The 16,913-nt window shown below is 38.7% G+C and overlaps 1 protein-coding gene across 2 annotated transcripts in view; it reads right to left on the bottom strand.

The window, feature by feature from the left end:
• The window catches only part of LOC115231046 (MFS-type transporter SLC18B1-like), a 35,114-nt gene that overhangs the window by 17,784 nt on the left and 417 nt on the right, over positions 1-16,913 (bottom strand). For both annotated transcript variants that reach the window (XM_036499924.1, XM_029801140.2), the window contains exon 2: positions 3,897-4,176. In XM_036499924.1, coding sequence (XP_036355817.1) covers positions 3,897-4,151 — 255 coding nt within the window. In that variant the 5' untranslated portion in view covers positions 4,152-4,176. The remainder of the gene's footprint in view (positions 1-3,896; positions 4,177-16,913) is intronic.

Below are 16,913 nucleotides of genomic sequence, written 5' to 3'. Positions count from 1 at the left end.
TTGACACAGGAGTTATCAGGCTGAATGAGATAAGGAGGGATTCAAAAACAGAGAGTAGCTGAGATAAGTATTGGTATTATATGCTTCTTTATTACCCACAAGGGGTTAAACACAGAGGGGAAAAACTAGGATAGACAAACGGATTAAGTTGATTACATCGACCCCAGTTCGTAACTGGTACTTAATTTATCGACCCCAAAAGGATGAAAAGCAAAGTCGACCTCGGCGGAATTTGAACACAGAACGTAGCGGCAGACAAAATATTTATTTCTTTACTACCCACAAGGGGCTAAACACAGAGGGGACAAACTAGGACAGACAAACGGATTAAGTCGATTACATCGACCCAGTTCGTAACTGGTACTTAATTTATCGACCCCGAAAGGATGAAAGGCAAAGTCGACCTCGGCAGGATTTGAACTCAGAACATAACGGCAGACGAAATATGGCTAAGCATTTCTCCCGGCGTGCTAACAATTCTGCCAGCTCACTGCCTTTGAGATAAGTATTGTTATTATACGAGGGTGAGTCAAAAAGTAATGCCATTTTGTTTAGGACAGGTATAATTACCAACATAGGAACATGTATCATACATCAAAATGAATCTGGTCCTCTGTGGATCACATCCCTACTTCTCAACATAGTCACTGTTTCTCTCAATAGCAATATTTCACCTTTGAATGAGAGCATGTATCCCTGCCCCATAAAATTCTGCCAACTGTTCTTTGAGCCACTTCTTCACTACAGTTTTCACTTCCTCGGCACTGGACTATCATCGTTTCAGCCCCATGAAAGAGGGCTTCAGAGGCAAACATTATTCCATAAACATTATTCGATAAACTAAGCACCAGTTATGCACTGGGATCGATGTAATCAACTGGTCCCCTCCCCCAAAATGTCAGGCCTAGTAGAATTACCTGGTGAAACGGAAGATTGTCTCTGAGGAATATAAAGTGATGGAGATTTAAAAACGTATGAGGGAAATTAAGTTGGTATCATGCACATTTGACTGGCAATGTAAGGAAATAATGAAAAGATATCCTAAGACTTAAAGCAAATCCATACTCAAATGTCTTAGGAGTGGCTGTGTGGTAAGTAGCTTGCTAACCAACCACATGGTTCCGGGTTCAGTCCCACTGCGTGGCATCTTGGGCAGGTGTCTTCTACTATAGCCTCTGGCTGACCAAAGCCTTGTGAGTGGATTTGGTAGACGGAAACTGAAAGAAGCCCGCCGTATATATGTATGTATATATATATGTGTGCATGTGTATACGTTTGTGTGTCTGTGTTTGTCCCCCCCAACATCGCTTGACAACCGATGCTGGCGTGTTTACGTCCCCGTAACTTAGCGGTTCGGCAAAAGAGACCAATAGAATAAGTACTAGACTTACAAAGAATAAGTCCTGGGGTCGATTTGATCGACTAAAGGCAGTGCTCCAGCATGGCCACAGTCACATGACTGAAACAAGTAAAAGAATAAAAAAAATAAAGATGTATTAAAATTGTCAGTCCATTCTAAGTGCCAGTGTTTTGGAAAGATTGAAGACATTTGGTCACCCACTCACAGCATTGGGAACATAAATTAATGGGAAATTTGGATGGGAGATTTCAATAAGGATCACTTTAAAACTTGAAGTTTATATCAGAAAACAAGGTGCAGTCTCAGGTGGGTTGGTATCAAAAGGTTTAACCCTTTTGTTACCAACCCAGCTGAAACCAGCTCTGGCTCTGAGGTACAAATGTTTTGTTTTCACAAGTTTTGAATTAACATCTTCCACCAAACCTTAGTCACAATTTATGTTCCTAACACCAGCTGAATGATAACCAAGTTATTTTACTAAATTCATTGTTATATTTAACCCTTTTGTTACCAACCCAGCTGAAACCAGCTCTGACTCTGTAGTACAAATATCTGGTTTTCATAAGTTTTGAATTAACATCTTCCACCAAACCTTAGTCACAATTTATGTTCCTAACACTAGCTGAATGATAACTAAGTTATTTTACTAAATTCTTTGTTATATTTAACCCTTTTGTTACCAACCCAGCTGAAACCAGCTCTGGCTCTGTAGTACAAATGTTTTGTTTTCACAAGTTTTGAATTAACATCTTCCACCAAACCTTAGTCACAATTTATGTTCCTAACACTAGCTGAATGATAACTAAGTTATTTTACTAAATTCTTTGTTATATTTAACCCTTTTGTTACCAACCAGCTGAAACCAGCTCTGCTCTGTAGTACAAATGTTTTGTTTTCACAAGTTTTGAATTAACATCTTCCACCAAACCTTAGTCACAATTTATGTTCCTAACACTAGCTGAATGATAACTAAGTTATTTTACTAAATTCTTTGTTATATTTAACCCTTTTGTTACCAACCCAGCTGAAACCAGCTCTGGCTCTGTAGTACAAATGTTTTGTTTTCACAAGTTTTGAATTAACATCTTCCACCAAACCTTAGTCACAATTTATGTTCCTAACACTAGCTGAATGATAACTAAGTTATTTTACTAAATTCTTTGTTATATTTAACCCTTTTGTTACCAACCCAGCTGAAACCAGCTCTGGCTCTGTAGTACAAATGTTTTGTTTTCACAAGTTTTGAATTAACATCTTCCACCAAACCTTAGTCACAATTTATGTTCCTAACACTAGCTGAATGATAACTAAGTTATTTTACTAAATTCTTTGTTATATTTAACCCTTCTGTTACCAACCCAGCTGAAACCAGCTCTGACTCTGTAGTACAAATATCTGGTTTTCATAAGTTTTGAATCAAAATCTTCCACCAAACCTTAGTCACAATTTATGCTCCTAACACTAGCTGAATGATAACTAAGTTATTTTACTAATTCTTTGTTATATTTACCCTTTTGTTACCAACCCAGCTGAAACCAGCTCTGACTCTGTAGTACAATATCTGGTTTTCATAAGTTTTGAATCGAAATCTTCCACCAAACCTTAGTCACAATTTATGCTCCTAACACTAGCTGAATGATAACTAAGTTATTTTACTAAATTCTTTGTTATATTTAACCCTTTTGTTACCAACCCAGCTGAAACCAGCTCTGACTCTGTAGTACAAATATCTGGTTTTCATAAGTTTTGAATCGAAATCTTCCACCAAACCTTAGTCACAATTTATGCTCCTAACACTAGCTGAATGATAACTAAGTTATTTTACTAAATTCTTTGTTATATTTAACCCTTTTGTTACCAACCCAGCTGAAACCAGCTCTGACTCTGTAGTACAAATATCTGGTTTTTATAAGTTCTGAATTAAAATCTTCCACCAAACCTTAGTCACAATTTATGTTCCTAACACTAGCTGAATGATAACCAAGTTATTTTACTAAATTCTTTGTTATATTTAACCCTTTTGTTACCAACCCAGCTGAAACCAGCTCTGACTCTGTAGTACAAATATCTGGTTTTCATAAGTTTTTCTTTAAAATCTTCCACCAAACCTTTGTCACAATTTATGTTCCTAACACTAGCTGAATGATAACTAAGTTATTTTACTAAATTCTTTGTTATATTTAACCCTTTTGTTACCAACCCAGCTGAAACCAGCTCTGACTCTGTAGTACAAATATCTGGTTTTCATAAGTTTTGAATTAACATCTTCCGCCAAACCTTAGTCACAATTTATGCTCCTAACACTAGCTGAATGATAACTAAGTTATTTTACTAAATTCTTTGTTATATTCAAAAGTAATTGAAAGGAACACAAAGCATCTCAAAAGAAATGCGGAAACAAAAGGGTTAAGTAAATTCATTGCAGCCTATGGAAATTTGAATAATGAAGTATTGACCACGAACATCCAACACACACACAGCAAACAAGGGGAATAAATGAATGGTTATAAGTCAGAATTAGAAAATGGGTACTTACTTCTTTGGGGAAAAAAGGGGCCAGAACAGAGAAACAGAGGCATTGTACAAAAGTAATTAAACACATACAGAGAATTGTTAGTTTCTCTTTGTATCCAAGGTCTGTGATGAAAGTGGGACATATTTTGCAGCCTGTCGGGTCAGGAGATGAAAGTATACTGTGAACACTCAGTTCAGAATGGATGCTCCTTTCTGAAGCCAAACGTTCTCTTCTTGGAGGAGATTGGATGAGGGGTTCTTTTTCACTGTCTGTCATAGTTTGATGATGAGGATTTTTAGAACTGGTAAAGAGAAGAGAAAGAAATATAAGTAAGTACATATAAATATCTTTTATCTTTTACTTGTGTTAGTCACTAGACTGTGGCCATGCTGGGGCATCACATTGAAGAAGTTTTAGTTGAACGTATTGACCTTGGTATTTATATATATATATATAATCAAAATAAGCAACAAGGATATCCAAGGTAGTGTAGTACAATCGTTTCATGCTACTTTATTTTATTAAACACTGTAAGTATTACATCAGTTTTAAAATGTAAAGCAATCTTCAGCCACATATAGAATTTTTTTAATTAAATGGACAATATACATTTTTATACTTATTTCATTTGCCAACATTACAAAGAGTGTAGATATATAGACATAGAGGTTAATTTTATCATTAAGAACGTGATAGTAGAAGGTCCTTCTCCATCTGTAGATTTTTTATTGCTCTCTCTCTCTCTCTTTATATATATATATATATATATATATACGAGCAAAACGCCCCCCGTCCAATGGACGGTGCTGAGTTGTCAAACATTTAAACCAAATTTTCTCAAAACAAGTTGTCCGACCATCCCATAGGCCTCCCCTTTGAGAAACACTGATTTAATCTAAATTTGAGAATCCAGCAAAAGAAGAAATAAAGATAGACTTTTTTTCTATTCCAAAGAAAAATGATTGTCCACGGCTTTATCGATCGCATTCTCACCTGGATTCGATTTTTGTAATTTTTTCAAGACTTATCCATGCCCTGATCCATAAAAGACTAGCATTTTCCTGCACATCAAACTAATACACTTGCTTATTGTTCATACACCTGCTTTCGTCTTTTGTTTTTCTATAAATTTCAACTATAAATGCGTGTCTGTGTGCGTGTATATATATATACATATATATATATATATACATATATATATATATATGACTCTTAATCTGTCTCTTTTTCTCTCTCTCTCTCCTCCCTTATTCCCCTTCCTTTCTTTCCCTCTCCATCCGTCTCCCCCCCCTTCCACGTTTCTCTATCTCTCTCACCTCCAGCCCCCTCGATCTGTCTCTTTCTTCTCCTCCCTCGTCCACCTTCTCTCTCTTTTCATCTGTCCCTCTCTCCTGTCTTTTGTTCTCACGTGACAGCTAGCCGCTGTTGAGCGCTCTTTTCGTTTTCAGCAGCCGCAGAAGCAACACGTATTTGTTCGTCTCCCCGTGGCCATTAGGCACAACTTCACAAGCCAGCCCCATACTCAACTCGTCCTGTCGAAAGACCCTTGTCCTACGTCCTGGTTTTGTTTTGTTGTTTATTTTTTATTTTTATTTTTACCGTTATTGTTTTTTTACGTTTTTGTATTCTTATTGGTGTCACGTATTCTGTATTTTTGTTTATGTACTTCGTTCGTTTTCCGTCCTCGCGTTGTATACATTCGAAGCTTTCTTCCAGGGGATCTAATGCGCTTGGCTTAGATTTCCCTTGGGGGGCTGGCCATATCGGAGCAATCTCAAGATTAATCAGCCGAAATTGCTAAGATGATCTGGTTCTTGACTGATGACTGAGGGCTTCGAATGTCCCGTCCTGTGGTTCTTGTGTCGTCTCTGTGGTGTTTCATGTTCTTGTCCATGTCTGTAATTATTTTTACTGTTTACCTATATATATATATATATATATAATATATACATATATATATAATATATATATATATATATATATATATATATATACATATACATATTGATAAAATGGTAAGATAACAAAAGAAAGAAAGAGACCTCAATATTATGTAAATAGAGGAAATTTATCTATACAATATGTTACATTACTCGGTAGTCAAGATAAAACTCTGAGTTTCAGATGCTGAAGTGGAAATCCACAACACCATCTCTTCGGTTATCTGGCTATTTGAAAACGTTATGAAAAAATACCGTTAAAAATGAAGGGAAATTACTCTGTTATAACTCTGCTTTGCCTGCGTACTTATACATCGCTCGCATTTTTCGTCATAAAAATTATATAAAAATACATAAAAAATATATAAAAATATATAAAATCTTCTTGGGACATAACACAGAAAGCATGTTCTATCCGTTTTCTTTAGGGGACCAAAAACGTAACAGAAATTTAGTCACATGTGGGCATGATCCGAAAAGCTCTGTCCTTGTATTAAGACATGTGGTAGGGTCTAAGCTGCTTTTCCAGATAAGCCATCTCTCCATGTCGCATAAACCGCACCTTCCGCTGCCGTTAGTATAGGGCTTACATCTGGCCAAAATCTTCCATTGTATGTTATAATCGACACCTTTATCTCTTAAAGACCAAATATGATTGGATAATTGTGTCGCTTTTCTTTTGTTCCAGTGCCTAAAGCTCAAAGTGTGGTTATTGAACCTGGCCTTGAAATTACCCTCTGTCAGGCCCACGTATTTCTTCGTCGAAACGGTGTCTTTAGTGGTTATAGAGTTTACGGTAGCTTCATATATGATGGTCTTGGACATGCAAGCTCCATTTAGCGGGCACAATTCTTTATTCCTGCATGAACAGCTGTTTTCTTCTTGTGTATTTTGTATGTTATGATTGATTATGTTTTTAAAATTGGTAGTTGAACTAAAACTAATTTTTAAATTGTGTCTATTGAAGAGTTTCCTATAAGCATGGTTAACTGGAAAATGTCTATCTATCAGTGCTAGGAAATATTTACCTATATTGAAGGCCACCTCGGGTGAGTAAGGGGGCGTAAACCAGATGACCTTCCTATTTCTATTATTCCTTTTCCTTACTGTTGGGCTGGTGATAGGTGTATATTTTATTTTTTCGCTAAAACCACTATCTTTTAAAGCTTTATTATAAACTGGGGCAACGCTATTGAAGATGTCCTCATTAGATGAGAGGCTAGAAATCCTCTTACTAATATTTTTAACTAAATTTTTGAATACTATAGGGGATGGCATGAACCTACATTAATATAACTTAGTCTATCATTGGGCTTCCTATAAGGCTATAAATATTATTATTAAGATCTAAGGAAACGTCTAAGAAATTGACAACCGTCAGGTTAGTGTCTATAGTTATACTAAGTCCGAAGTGTTTCATTAACTGGATAATATCCTTCCTAAAACGATCTTGTGCTGGTCCATTTGTATTAGCTGTTAAGGCGAGGGCATCATCTTTGTAGATGGCAAAATGTACGTTAGGGAATGTCTTACCGAAGGTATCTAGGAGAAAGAGTCCAATTAGATCACAGATGCCTGCCCCATCATATGAACCCATGCTCACATCGAAAGACGCGCAACCAAACGCAACCAAACGCATACCCTCCATCAGACACCTACCATATTCTGAGCGCCTTGTTTCCCTGGGCATGGATTCACTGAAGCTCCGGCGTCTGGCAACGGACTTGGTAAACACCCACAAAGTTGTCAACCACCTCACCAATAACAACACTGAACACCTTTTTGATCTCCATGTGTCTAACACACGTGGACATACCTACAAAGTCAGAAAACAACACAGCTCCCATGACTTTCGGAAACATTTTTTCACGCTCAAAGTTGCTGAAGCATGGAATAAACTGCCTGCGTCAGTTGTTGACTGCCATGACACTGCATCCTTTAAGGCCCTCATGCTTTCCGAAATCCGTCGAAACTACACCTGATTATATATACACTTTAGATGACTTGTAGTGCACCTGAGCACTGTACACAATGTTTATTATTATTATTATTATTATTATATAACACTTACAAGCATAATTCCAAAAAAAAAAAAACCCCTGATACAGCAACAAGATAAGGTGTAAGAAGAATGGACTTTGTATAAGGTATAACAGAAATTAAGTGATAAACGGATGCAGCAGTCAATGATCTCTAAGGTGGATACCATTAAGACAAAAGTGGGCACCATCAATCAAAAAGTTAACTTCGTTAACCATTAATCCATTAACCAAACGGCTAACTTTGATAACAGTTAATTACTCTTTACTCTTTTACTTGTTTCAGTCATGTGACTGTGGCCATGCTGGAGCACCGCCTTTACTCGAGCAAATCGACCCCAGGACTTATTCTTTGTAAGCCTAGTACTTATCCTATCGGTCTCTTTTGCCGAACCACTAAGTTACGGGGATGTAAACACACCAGCATCGGTTGTCAAGCGATGTTGGGGAGACAAACACAGACACACAAACACACACACACATATATATATACATATATATATATACGACGGGCTTCTTTCAGTTTCCATCTACCAAATCCACTTACAAGGCTTTGGTCGGCCCGAGGCTATAGTATAAGACACTTGCCCAAGATGCCACACAGTGGGAATGAACCTGGAACTGTGTGGTTGGTAAGCAAGCTACTTACCACACGGCCACTCCTGCACTTAATTCTTTAAAAATGTAACAGAAGTTATCGATAAACTGTTAACGTTAATTTTTATTATAGAAAAAAGACAAAATCAGTTTCTGCTCTAAAACTACAGAAAAACACCTTTAAAAAGTGCCAAAACTATAAAATCAGTCTTTTTAGGTTTTTTTAAGGGCTTTAGAACCCAAAAATCTCTATTTTTTTTTTTTTTGCTTTAGAGTTAAAAAAGGCTGATTTCATAGTTTCACCCCTTTTTAAAGTTTTTAGGTGCTTTTAGAGCCAGAAATCATCATCATCATCATCGTCGTCATTTAACGTCCGCTTTCTGTGCTAGCACAGGTTGGACGGTTTGAGCGGGGTCTGGGAAGCCAGGAGGCTGCACCAGGCTCCAGTCTGATCTGGCAGTGTTTCTTCAGCTGGATGCCCTTCCTAACGCCAACCACTTTGTGAGTGTAGTGGGTGCATTTTATGTGCCAGGGGAAGCTAGCAATGGCATCGATCGGTTGGTGCTTTTTACGTGCCACCAGCACAGAAGCCAGTCAGCTACGCACTTAATCTGGATGGTGCTTTTTACATGCCACCGGATTAAAAAAAAAAACTCAAGTGAAACACAATATTAGTATAAAACTAAAAAAATTCATCAATAGAGTGACTGTAAAAAAAAAAAATAAATGAAAAACACAATATATACATAATTTAATTTTTCCTCTTCTTCTTGTTCTCCATTTTGTTCATGAGATGCATTTTTGCCCTTCATGAAAATTAGCATGTCAAAGCTTTCATCAGACAGGGATGATCTCTTGGCCCTCAAGAATAAGTGCCAGTCAAGTAATGAGATTGATTGGATCTACTAAATCCTCTCACAAAATTTCAGGCCTTGTGCCAATAATGGAAAGGATCATTTTGTCTTGTAGGTGGATTTGGCAGATGGAAAAAGAAAAGAAGCCCATCACGTATATCTGTACCATCACCATTTTATCTTTTACTATATCTGTTTCTTTATTGCCCACAAGGGGTTAAACACAGAGGGGAGAAACAAGGACAGACAAACGGATTAAGTCAATTTCATCGACCCCAGTGCGTAACTGGTACTTAATTTATTGACCCCGAAAGGATGAAAGACAAAGTCGACCTCGGCGGAATTTGAACTCAGAACGTAACGGCAGACAAAATACCTATTTCTTTACTACCCACAAGGGGCTAAACACAGAGGGGACAAACAAGGACAGACAAACGGTTTAAGTCAATTACATCGACCCCAGTGCGTAACTGGTACTTAATTTATCGACCCCGAAAGGATGAAAGGCAAAGTCGACCTTGGCGGAATTTGAACTCAGAATGTAACGGCAGACAAAATAGAGCTACACATTTCGCCCAGCGTGCTAACACTTCTGCCAGCTTGCCACCTTTTACTATATCATGCTTGCATGGATTGGATGGAGGCAGATTTTCTACAGCTCTCTCTTTTACTCTTTTACTTGTTTCAGTCATTTGACTGTGGCCATGCTGGAGCACCGCCTTTAGTCGAGCAAATCGACCCCAAGACTTATTTCTTTGTAAGCCTAGTACTTATTCTATCGGTCTCTTATGCTGAACTGCTAAGTTACGAGGACGTAAACACACCAACATTGGTTGTCAAGCGATGTTGGTGGGGACAAACACAGACACAGAAGCATATGCACACACATACATATATATATATATATATATATATATATATAACTACACTCACGGAGTGGTTGGCGTTAGGAAGGGCATCCAGCTGTAGAAACATTGCCAGATTAGACTGTAGCCTGGTGCAGCCTTCTGGCTTCCCAGAACCCCGGTCGAACCGTCCAACCCATGCTAGCATGGAGAACGGATGTTAAACGATGGTGATGATGATGATGATACATATATACGACGAGTTTCTTTCAGTTTCCCTCTACCAAATCCAGTCACAAGGCTTTGGTCGGCCCGTGGCTATAGTATAAGACATTTGCCCAAGGTGCTACGCAGTGGGACTGAACCCGGAACCATGCAGTTGGTAAGGTAGCTACTTACCACACAGCCACTCCTACGCCTATGCTGTATACTCTTCCTGTCAGAACCAGCTCTAGGGTTGCTGGTGCCCCAGGAAAGCTGAACTTTGGTGCCCTTGCAAGTATAATTTTTTAAAACTTTCACAAGTGTGTGTGTGTGTGTGTGTGAGTGTAAGTGTGTGACTGAGTGTATGTGTGCAAGTGAATGTATGCGTGTGTATGCATGTGTGTGTGATTGTGTGCGCGAGTGTTTGTTTGTACTTCTTTGCTTGAAACACTGCCTTCTAATTTGCAGACAAACCACCAAAATCACGTCATTTATTCTGTACTGACTCATGCAAAAACAGATGTTAAAACAGAGACAATAAACTTTACAAATGATGATCCTTCAATGTAATGAAAGAACGTGTGCATGTGTGTATGTTAAACAGCTGTAGTCATTGATTGAGTATGTATGTAATGTGGAGGTGCAATGGCCCAGTAGTTAGGGCAGCGGACTCGCGGTCATAGGATCGCGGTTTCGATTCCCAGACCAGGCGTTGTGAGTGTTTATTGAGTGAAAACACCTAAAAGCTCCACGAGGCTCCGGCAGGGGATGGTGGTGATCCCTGCTGTACTCTTTCACCACAACTTTCTCTCACTCTTACTTCCTGTTTCTGTTGTACCTGTATTTCAAAGGGCCGGCCTTGTCACTCTCTGTGTCACGCTGAATATCCCCGAGAACTATGTTATGGGTGCACGTTAATTTCACGAGCCTGTTCCGTTGATTCGGATCAACCGGAATTCTCGTCGTCGTAACCGACGGAGTGCTTTCATGTATGTAATACTATCCAACGTGTCCTTGTGTTCTACTGCTAAGGTATTAGGTGGTGAGCTGGCAGAAACGTTAGCACGCCACTACATTCTGAGTTCAAATTCTGCCGAGGTCGACTTTGGCTTTCATCCTTTCGGGGGTCAATTAAATAAGTACCAGTAACGCACTGGGGTCGATGTAATCGACTTAATCCATTTGTGTGTCCTTGTTTGTCCTCTCTGTATTTAGCCCCTTGTGGGTAGTAAAGAAATAGGATATTTTCAGGAGATTTTGCTGTTATTTCTAGCAAAACAATATAAATAAACAAACATCACATTTGACAGAATAATCTGAACACTAAAGTGTTATGAACATAAATTGCGACTTAGGTTTGGTGGAAGATTTTGATTCAAAACTTATGAAAACAAGATATTTGTATTACAAAGCCAGATCTGGTTTCAGCTGGGTTGGTAATGAATTTAGCCTGGAGTCAATGTTGAGTCAGTAAACCTATGATCAACGGCATTCCAGACATGAGCATTCTGTCCTTTGTATATCCAGGACTATAATATTCTCATACTCTAAGCCAGTAGGGTGTGATTTAAAGAGAATTTGGCTTCTATTTTTAGTAGATTGACTGACCATGCAGTGGTTGCCTCTATGGTTGGTGTGAGAGAATGTGGGTGGAAGCATGCAAAACTGAATATATGTGTGTGTGTGTGTGTGTGTGTGCTTGTGTCTGTAGTTTGTCTCAAGTTCATGGGATTAATAAATATCTTAAGAGGATTAGTTACTACATTTTTAATACCTATACACAGCAGCCCGCCAAACACGCACACATACATAGCTCTCGACAAACACACACACACAGAGTCCTCCACAAAAACACAAACACAAAGAGCTGACTGCAGGCACACAAATACATATACATACACAGTTCACAGACATACTACGCAGCCCACAACTACATACATATCCAACCGCTGCATGCAGCCTACAATACACATACTACTCACCATCTACTAATACCCATATTAATACAGGGGTCCCCAAACTTTTTAGACCATCAATCCCTTCATAGTATACTTGACCCCTCATTGACCCATAGGCATGTACAAGAAAATAAATAATAACAGGCGTAGGAGTGGCTGTGTGGTAAGTAGCTTGCTTACCAACCATATGGTTCCGGGTTCAGTCCCACTGCGTGGCACCTTAGGCAAGTTTCTTCTACTATAGTCTCGGGCCGACCTAAGCCTTGTGAGTGGATTTGGTAGACGGAAACTGAAAGAAGCCCGTCATATATAATATATATATATATATATATATATATATATATGTGTGTGCATGTGTATACGTTTGTGTGTCTGTGTTTGTCCCCCCAACATCACTTGACAACCGATGCTGGCATGTAACTTAGCAGTTCGGCATAAGAGACCGATAGAATAAGTACTAGGCTTACAAAGAATAAGTACTAGGGTCAATTTGCTCAACTAAAGGCGGTGCTCCAGCATGGCCACAGTCAAATGACTGAAACAAGTAAAAGCGTAAAAGAATAATAATTAAGTAGATGTGCATCTATCGACCCCTTGAATAATCCAATCAAATCGACTCCCAGGGGTCGATATCGGCCACTTTGGAGATGCCTGCATTCAAGGGGTCGATAGATGCACATCTACTTAATTATTATTCTTTTACGCTTTTACTTGTTTCAGTCATTTGACTGTCGCCTTGACAACCTAACAAAAAATAGCAACCTGACAAAAAAAAAGAAAAGATAGTTTCTATTTCACTGAAAGTTTTCAGTTTTCTAAACAAGAGAGAGAGAGAGAGCAATTTAATCTGTGAAACCTAAAATTTAATCTTCTGAAAACTGAAACCTGAAAGAGGTCACAAGAGAGCAAATGCTTTCGTATTTCCAAAATACAGATGCACCTGTATTTGTATTAGTATATTTCTTTACTACCCACAAGGGGCTAAAGAGGGGACAAACAAGGACAGACAAACGGATCAAGTCGATTACATCGATCCCAGTGCGAAACTGGTACTTTATTTATCGACCCCAAAACGATGAAAGGCAAAGTCAAACTCGGCGGAATTTGAACTCAGAACATAACGGCAGACGAAATACTTATTTCTTTATTACTCACAAGGGGCTAAATATAGAGGGGACAAACAAGGACAGACAAACGGATCAAGTCAATTACGTTGACACCAGTGCGCAACTGGTACTTATTTAATTGACCCCGAAAGGATGAAAGGCAAAGTCCACCTCGGCGGAATTTGAACTCAGAATGTAGTGGCAGACGAAATACCTATTTCTTTATTGCTCACAAGGGACTAAACACAGAGGGGACAAACAAGGACAAACAGAATAAGTCAATTACATTGACCCCAGTGCGTAACTGGTACTTAATTTATCAACCCCAAAAGGATGAAAGGCAAAGTCGACCTCGGCGGAATTTGAACTCAGAACGTAGCGGCAGACGAAATACGGCTACGCATTTTGCCCGGCGTGCTAACGTTTCTGCCAGCTCGCTGCCTAACTTGCTGAACTTGTATTAGTAACTGGTTCTAAGGCATGCGACGTGTCTTGAAAAACAACATAGAACAGAAAAAACATTTAGAAAACTGTCATCTCATATGGTGTGATTATGTTCCTGTAACTTAGTGGTTTGGTAAAAGAGATTAAGCAAATAGTTCGAAAAAATGGCATGTTACTCTTTACTCGTTTCAGTCATTAGACTGCGGCCATTCTGGAGCACCACCTTCAGTCGAGCAAATCGACCCTAGGACTTATTCTTTGTAAGCCTAGTACTTATTTTATCGGTCTCTTTTTGCCGAACCTCTAAGTTACGGGGGACATAAATACACCAGCATCGGTTGTCAAGCGATGTTAGGGGGACAAACACAGACGCACAAACATACACACACAAACACACACACATATATATATATATATATATATATATATATATATGACAGGCTTTTTTCAGTTTCTGTCTACCAAATCCACTCACAAGGCTTTGGTCGGCCCGAGGCTATAGTAGAAGACACTTGCCCAAGGTGCCACGCAGTGGGAATGAACCCGGAACCGTGTGGTTGGTAAGCAAGCTACTTACCACACAGCCACTCCTGCACAGGTATCTATGTATATATTTAGTTGAAATTTATAAAAAAAACAAAAGATGAAGACAGGTGTATGAACAACAAGCAAGTGTAGTAGTTTGACGCTCGGGGAAAATGAAACAGTCTGCGACATTTCGAGCTTATGCTCTTCATGAGAAAGGAATAAGAGAAAATTAACAGAGAGGGAATGAAAAAAAACTTGTAGATCTCAGCGGTCCAGCATAGCAAATGATTGGGGAAAAAAGAGGCTGAAAAGAAGGAAGATAATAATAAAAAATGATGTTGAATGGGAGGGAGACAATAAAGATATAATGATTCCAACAAGAGAAGGTGCATGTGTGTATGTTGTGTGTATATGTATATATAACCTGTGTTCAGGTATTATGAGCTTGTGTGGGTGTGGGAGTATATAGTGTCTGCGTTCAGGTATTATGTGTGGGTGTGGAGTGTGTACTGTGTTAGACAGTGTGACTGCTCATACAGTGGTATGTGTGGTGACGCTACTGAAGATTGTGTGTGGGTGTGTGGATGCTGGTGTGCGGTGTGGGTTCTGAGAAGGGGCCAGTGTTAGTGTGTGTGGTTTTAAATGAAGAGACAGGGTGAGGTTGGTGTCAGGTGAAGAGAGGAGCTGAGCTGAGCCGATGTGGCGAAAAGGGGCAGAGAGAAGATTAATTCCTGTTCACGGCAAAGGCGGGAGTCCGCATGCCTCACCCTCACCCCTGTGCAATATGTGGCGAGCGTTCGGTATAGGTACCGTAAGAACAGGAAGTGGCTTTGTTTACATTTCTGAAGATAACAGAAACCCTTTTCTCCCACCCCCAACCCTAACACAAACCCTAACCCTAACCTCCTATATATATATATATATATATAAAAAAACACTTTCTTGAAATGTATCCGGTACTTCCGCTACCTATACCGAAGTTACGCCTGATATATTTGTATATAGATGTACGACCAGCTTCTTTTAGTTTCCGTCTACCAAATCCACTCACAAGGCTTCGCTCAGCTTGAAGCTATGGTTGAAAACACTTGCCCAAGGTGCCGCGCAGTGAGATTGAACCCGGAGTCATGTGGTTGGTAAGTAATATTGTCGGTTCGAATGGCTCAACAGCGCATTCAATGATGCAATACTAAAACATAATCGAACATGTCACGGAAGGTGACACCTGCGCCTGTAATTGAATTTAGAATCGAATGTACTTCATGAAAGCGGGTCAAGATCCAAATTTCGTCCACGATACTTGTCAAACTTGTTGTCGTAAACGAAACGAAACTCTTAGTTCTTGAGTCAATTTTGTAACTTTCCTCCGATTAAATATAAAAAGTATATTTGAGTGTGTGTATATATTTCTTTCGTTGATCCGCTTCGAAGGAGGAAGACACTAAACAATGCACGATGCAAAAGTAGATTTGTAAACTAGTCAAATAAACATCTCTTCTTTCACTTTATTTCTCTTGCACGTGTGCATGTGCGTGTGTGTGTGTATTTGTTTGTTTGTTTCGAAGCCGAGTTATAATAATTTTTTAATGCTGGGTACAAGGCCTGAAATTCCGGAGGAATGCATCGACCCACCCAGAGGTCGAGTGACACTTATTTCATCGACCCCGAAAGAATTAAACAGCCAAAGTCGATCTCGGCGAAATTTGAACTGAGAATGCAAGGACGGACGAAAGGCAACTAAGCATTTTTTCCGGCATGTTCGCCACCTTAGACGGAGTTATAACAGAAACAATTTTATATTAAACCGATGGATCGCACGGTAATTCTTTTGTAGAGCTCGTATTTATTATTCTTTCACAAGAATAGTGCTGACAGTCCGATGATGGCCAAGCAGACAGACACTTCGAAGTCACTATTAACACCGGTCTTGTAAAAGAATATTTATATATATATATATATATATATATATATATATATATAATATAGACAGATAGATAGATTGATAAATAGATAGATTGATAAATAGATAGATTGATAAATAGATAGATTGATAAATAGATAGATTGATTGATAAATAGATAGATAGATTGATAAATAGATAGATAGATATATGTATGTATGTATACATATAGTTGAATATCAATATAAAGAGTGGTATATGTATATACATGTGTGTATGTCCATAAATAATGTTGCTTTCAAATTTCGACACAAGCCTAGCAAATACGGTGGAAGGGATCTAGTCGATTGCATCTACCCAAGTGCTCAACTGGTACTTATTTTATCGGCTGCGAAAAGACGAAAGACAAAGTTTTTAAGCTCGGTGGAATTTGAACTCCGGATAATAAGGGCAGACGAAATACTTGTGTTTTCCCCCCACCGGCGAGCGAGGTGACCATTCTGTCAGCTCGAACCACTTTGTGTTCGTTTATTAATATTGACAAACAATACAGATGACTATAGGTAAAAAAAAAAAAAAGACAACAGAAAAGAAATTATGAATGAATAAAAACAGAAATGAGT

Source organism: Octopus sinensis, unplaced genomic scaffold (genome assembly GCF_006345805.1).
Source record: "Octopus sinensis unplaced genomic scaffold, ASM634580v1 Contig17267, whole genome shotgun sequence".
NCBI lineage: Eukaryota > Metazoa > Mollusca > Cephalopoda > Octopoda > Octopodidae > Octopus > Octopus sinensis.
Note: the sequence above shows the minus strand (reverse complement) of the source record. Positions and strands in the feature narration are given on the sequence as shown.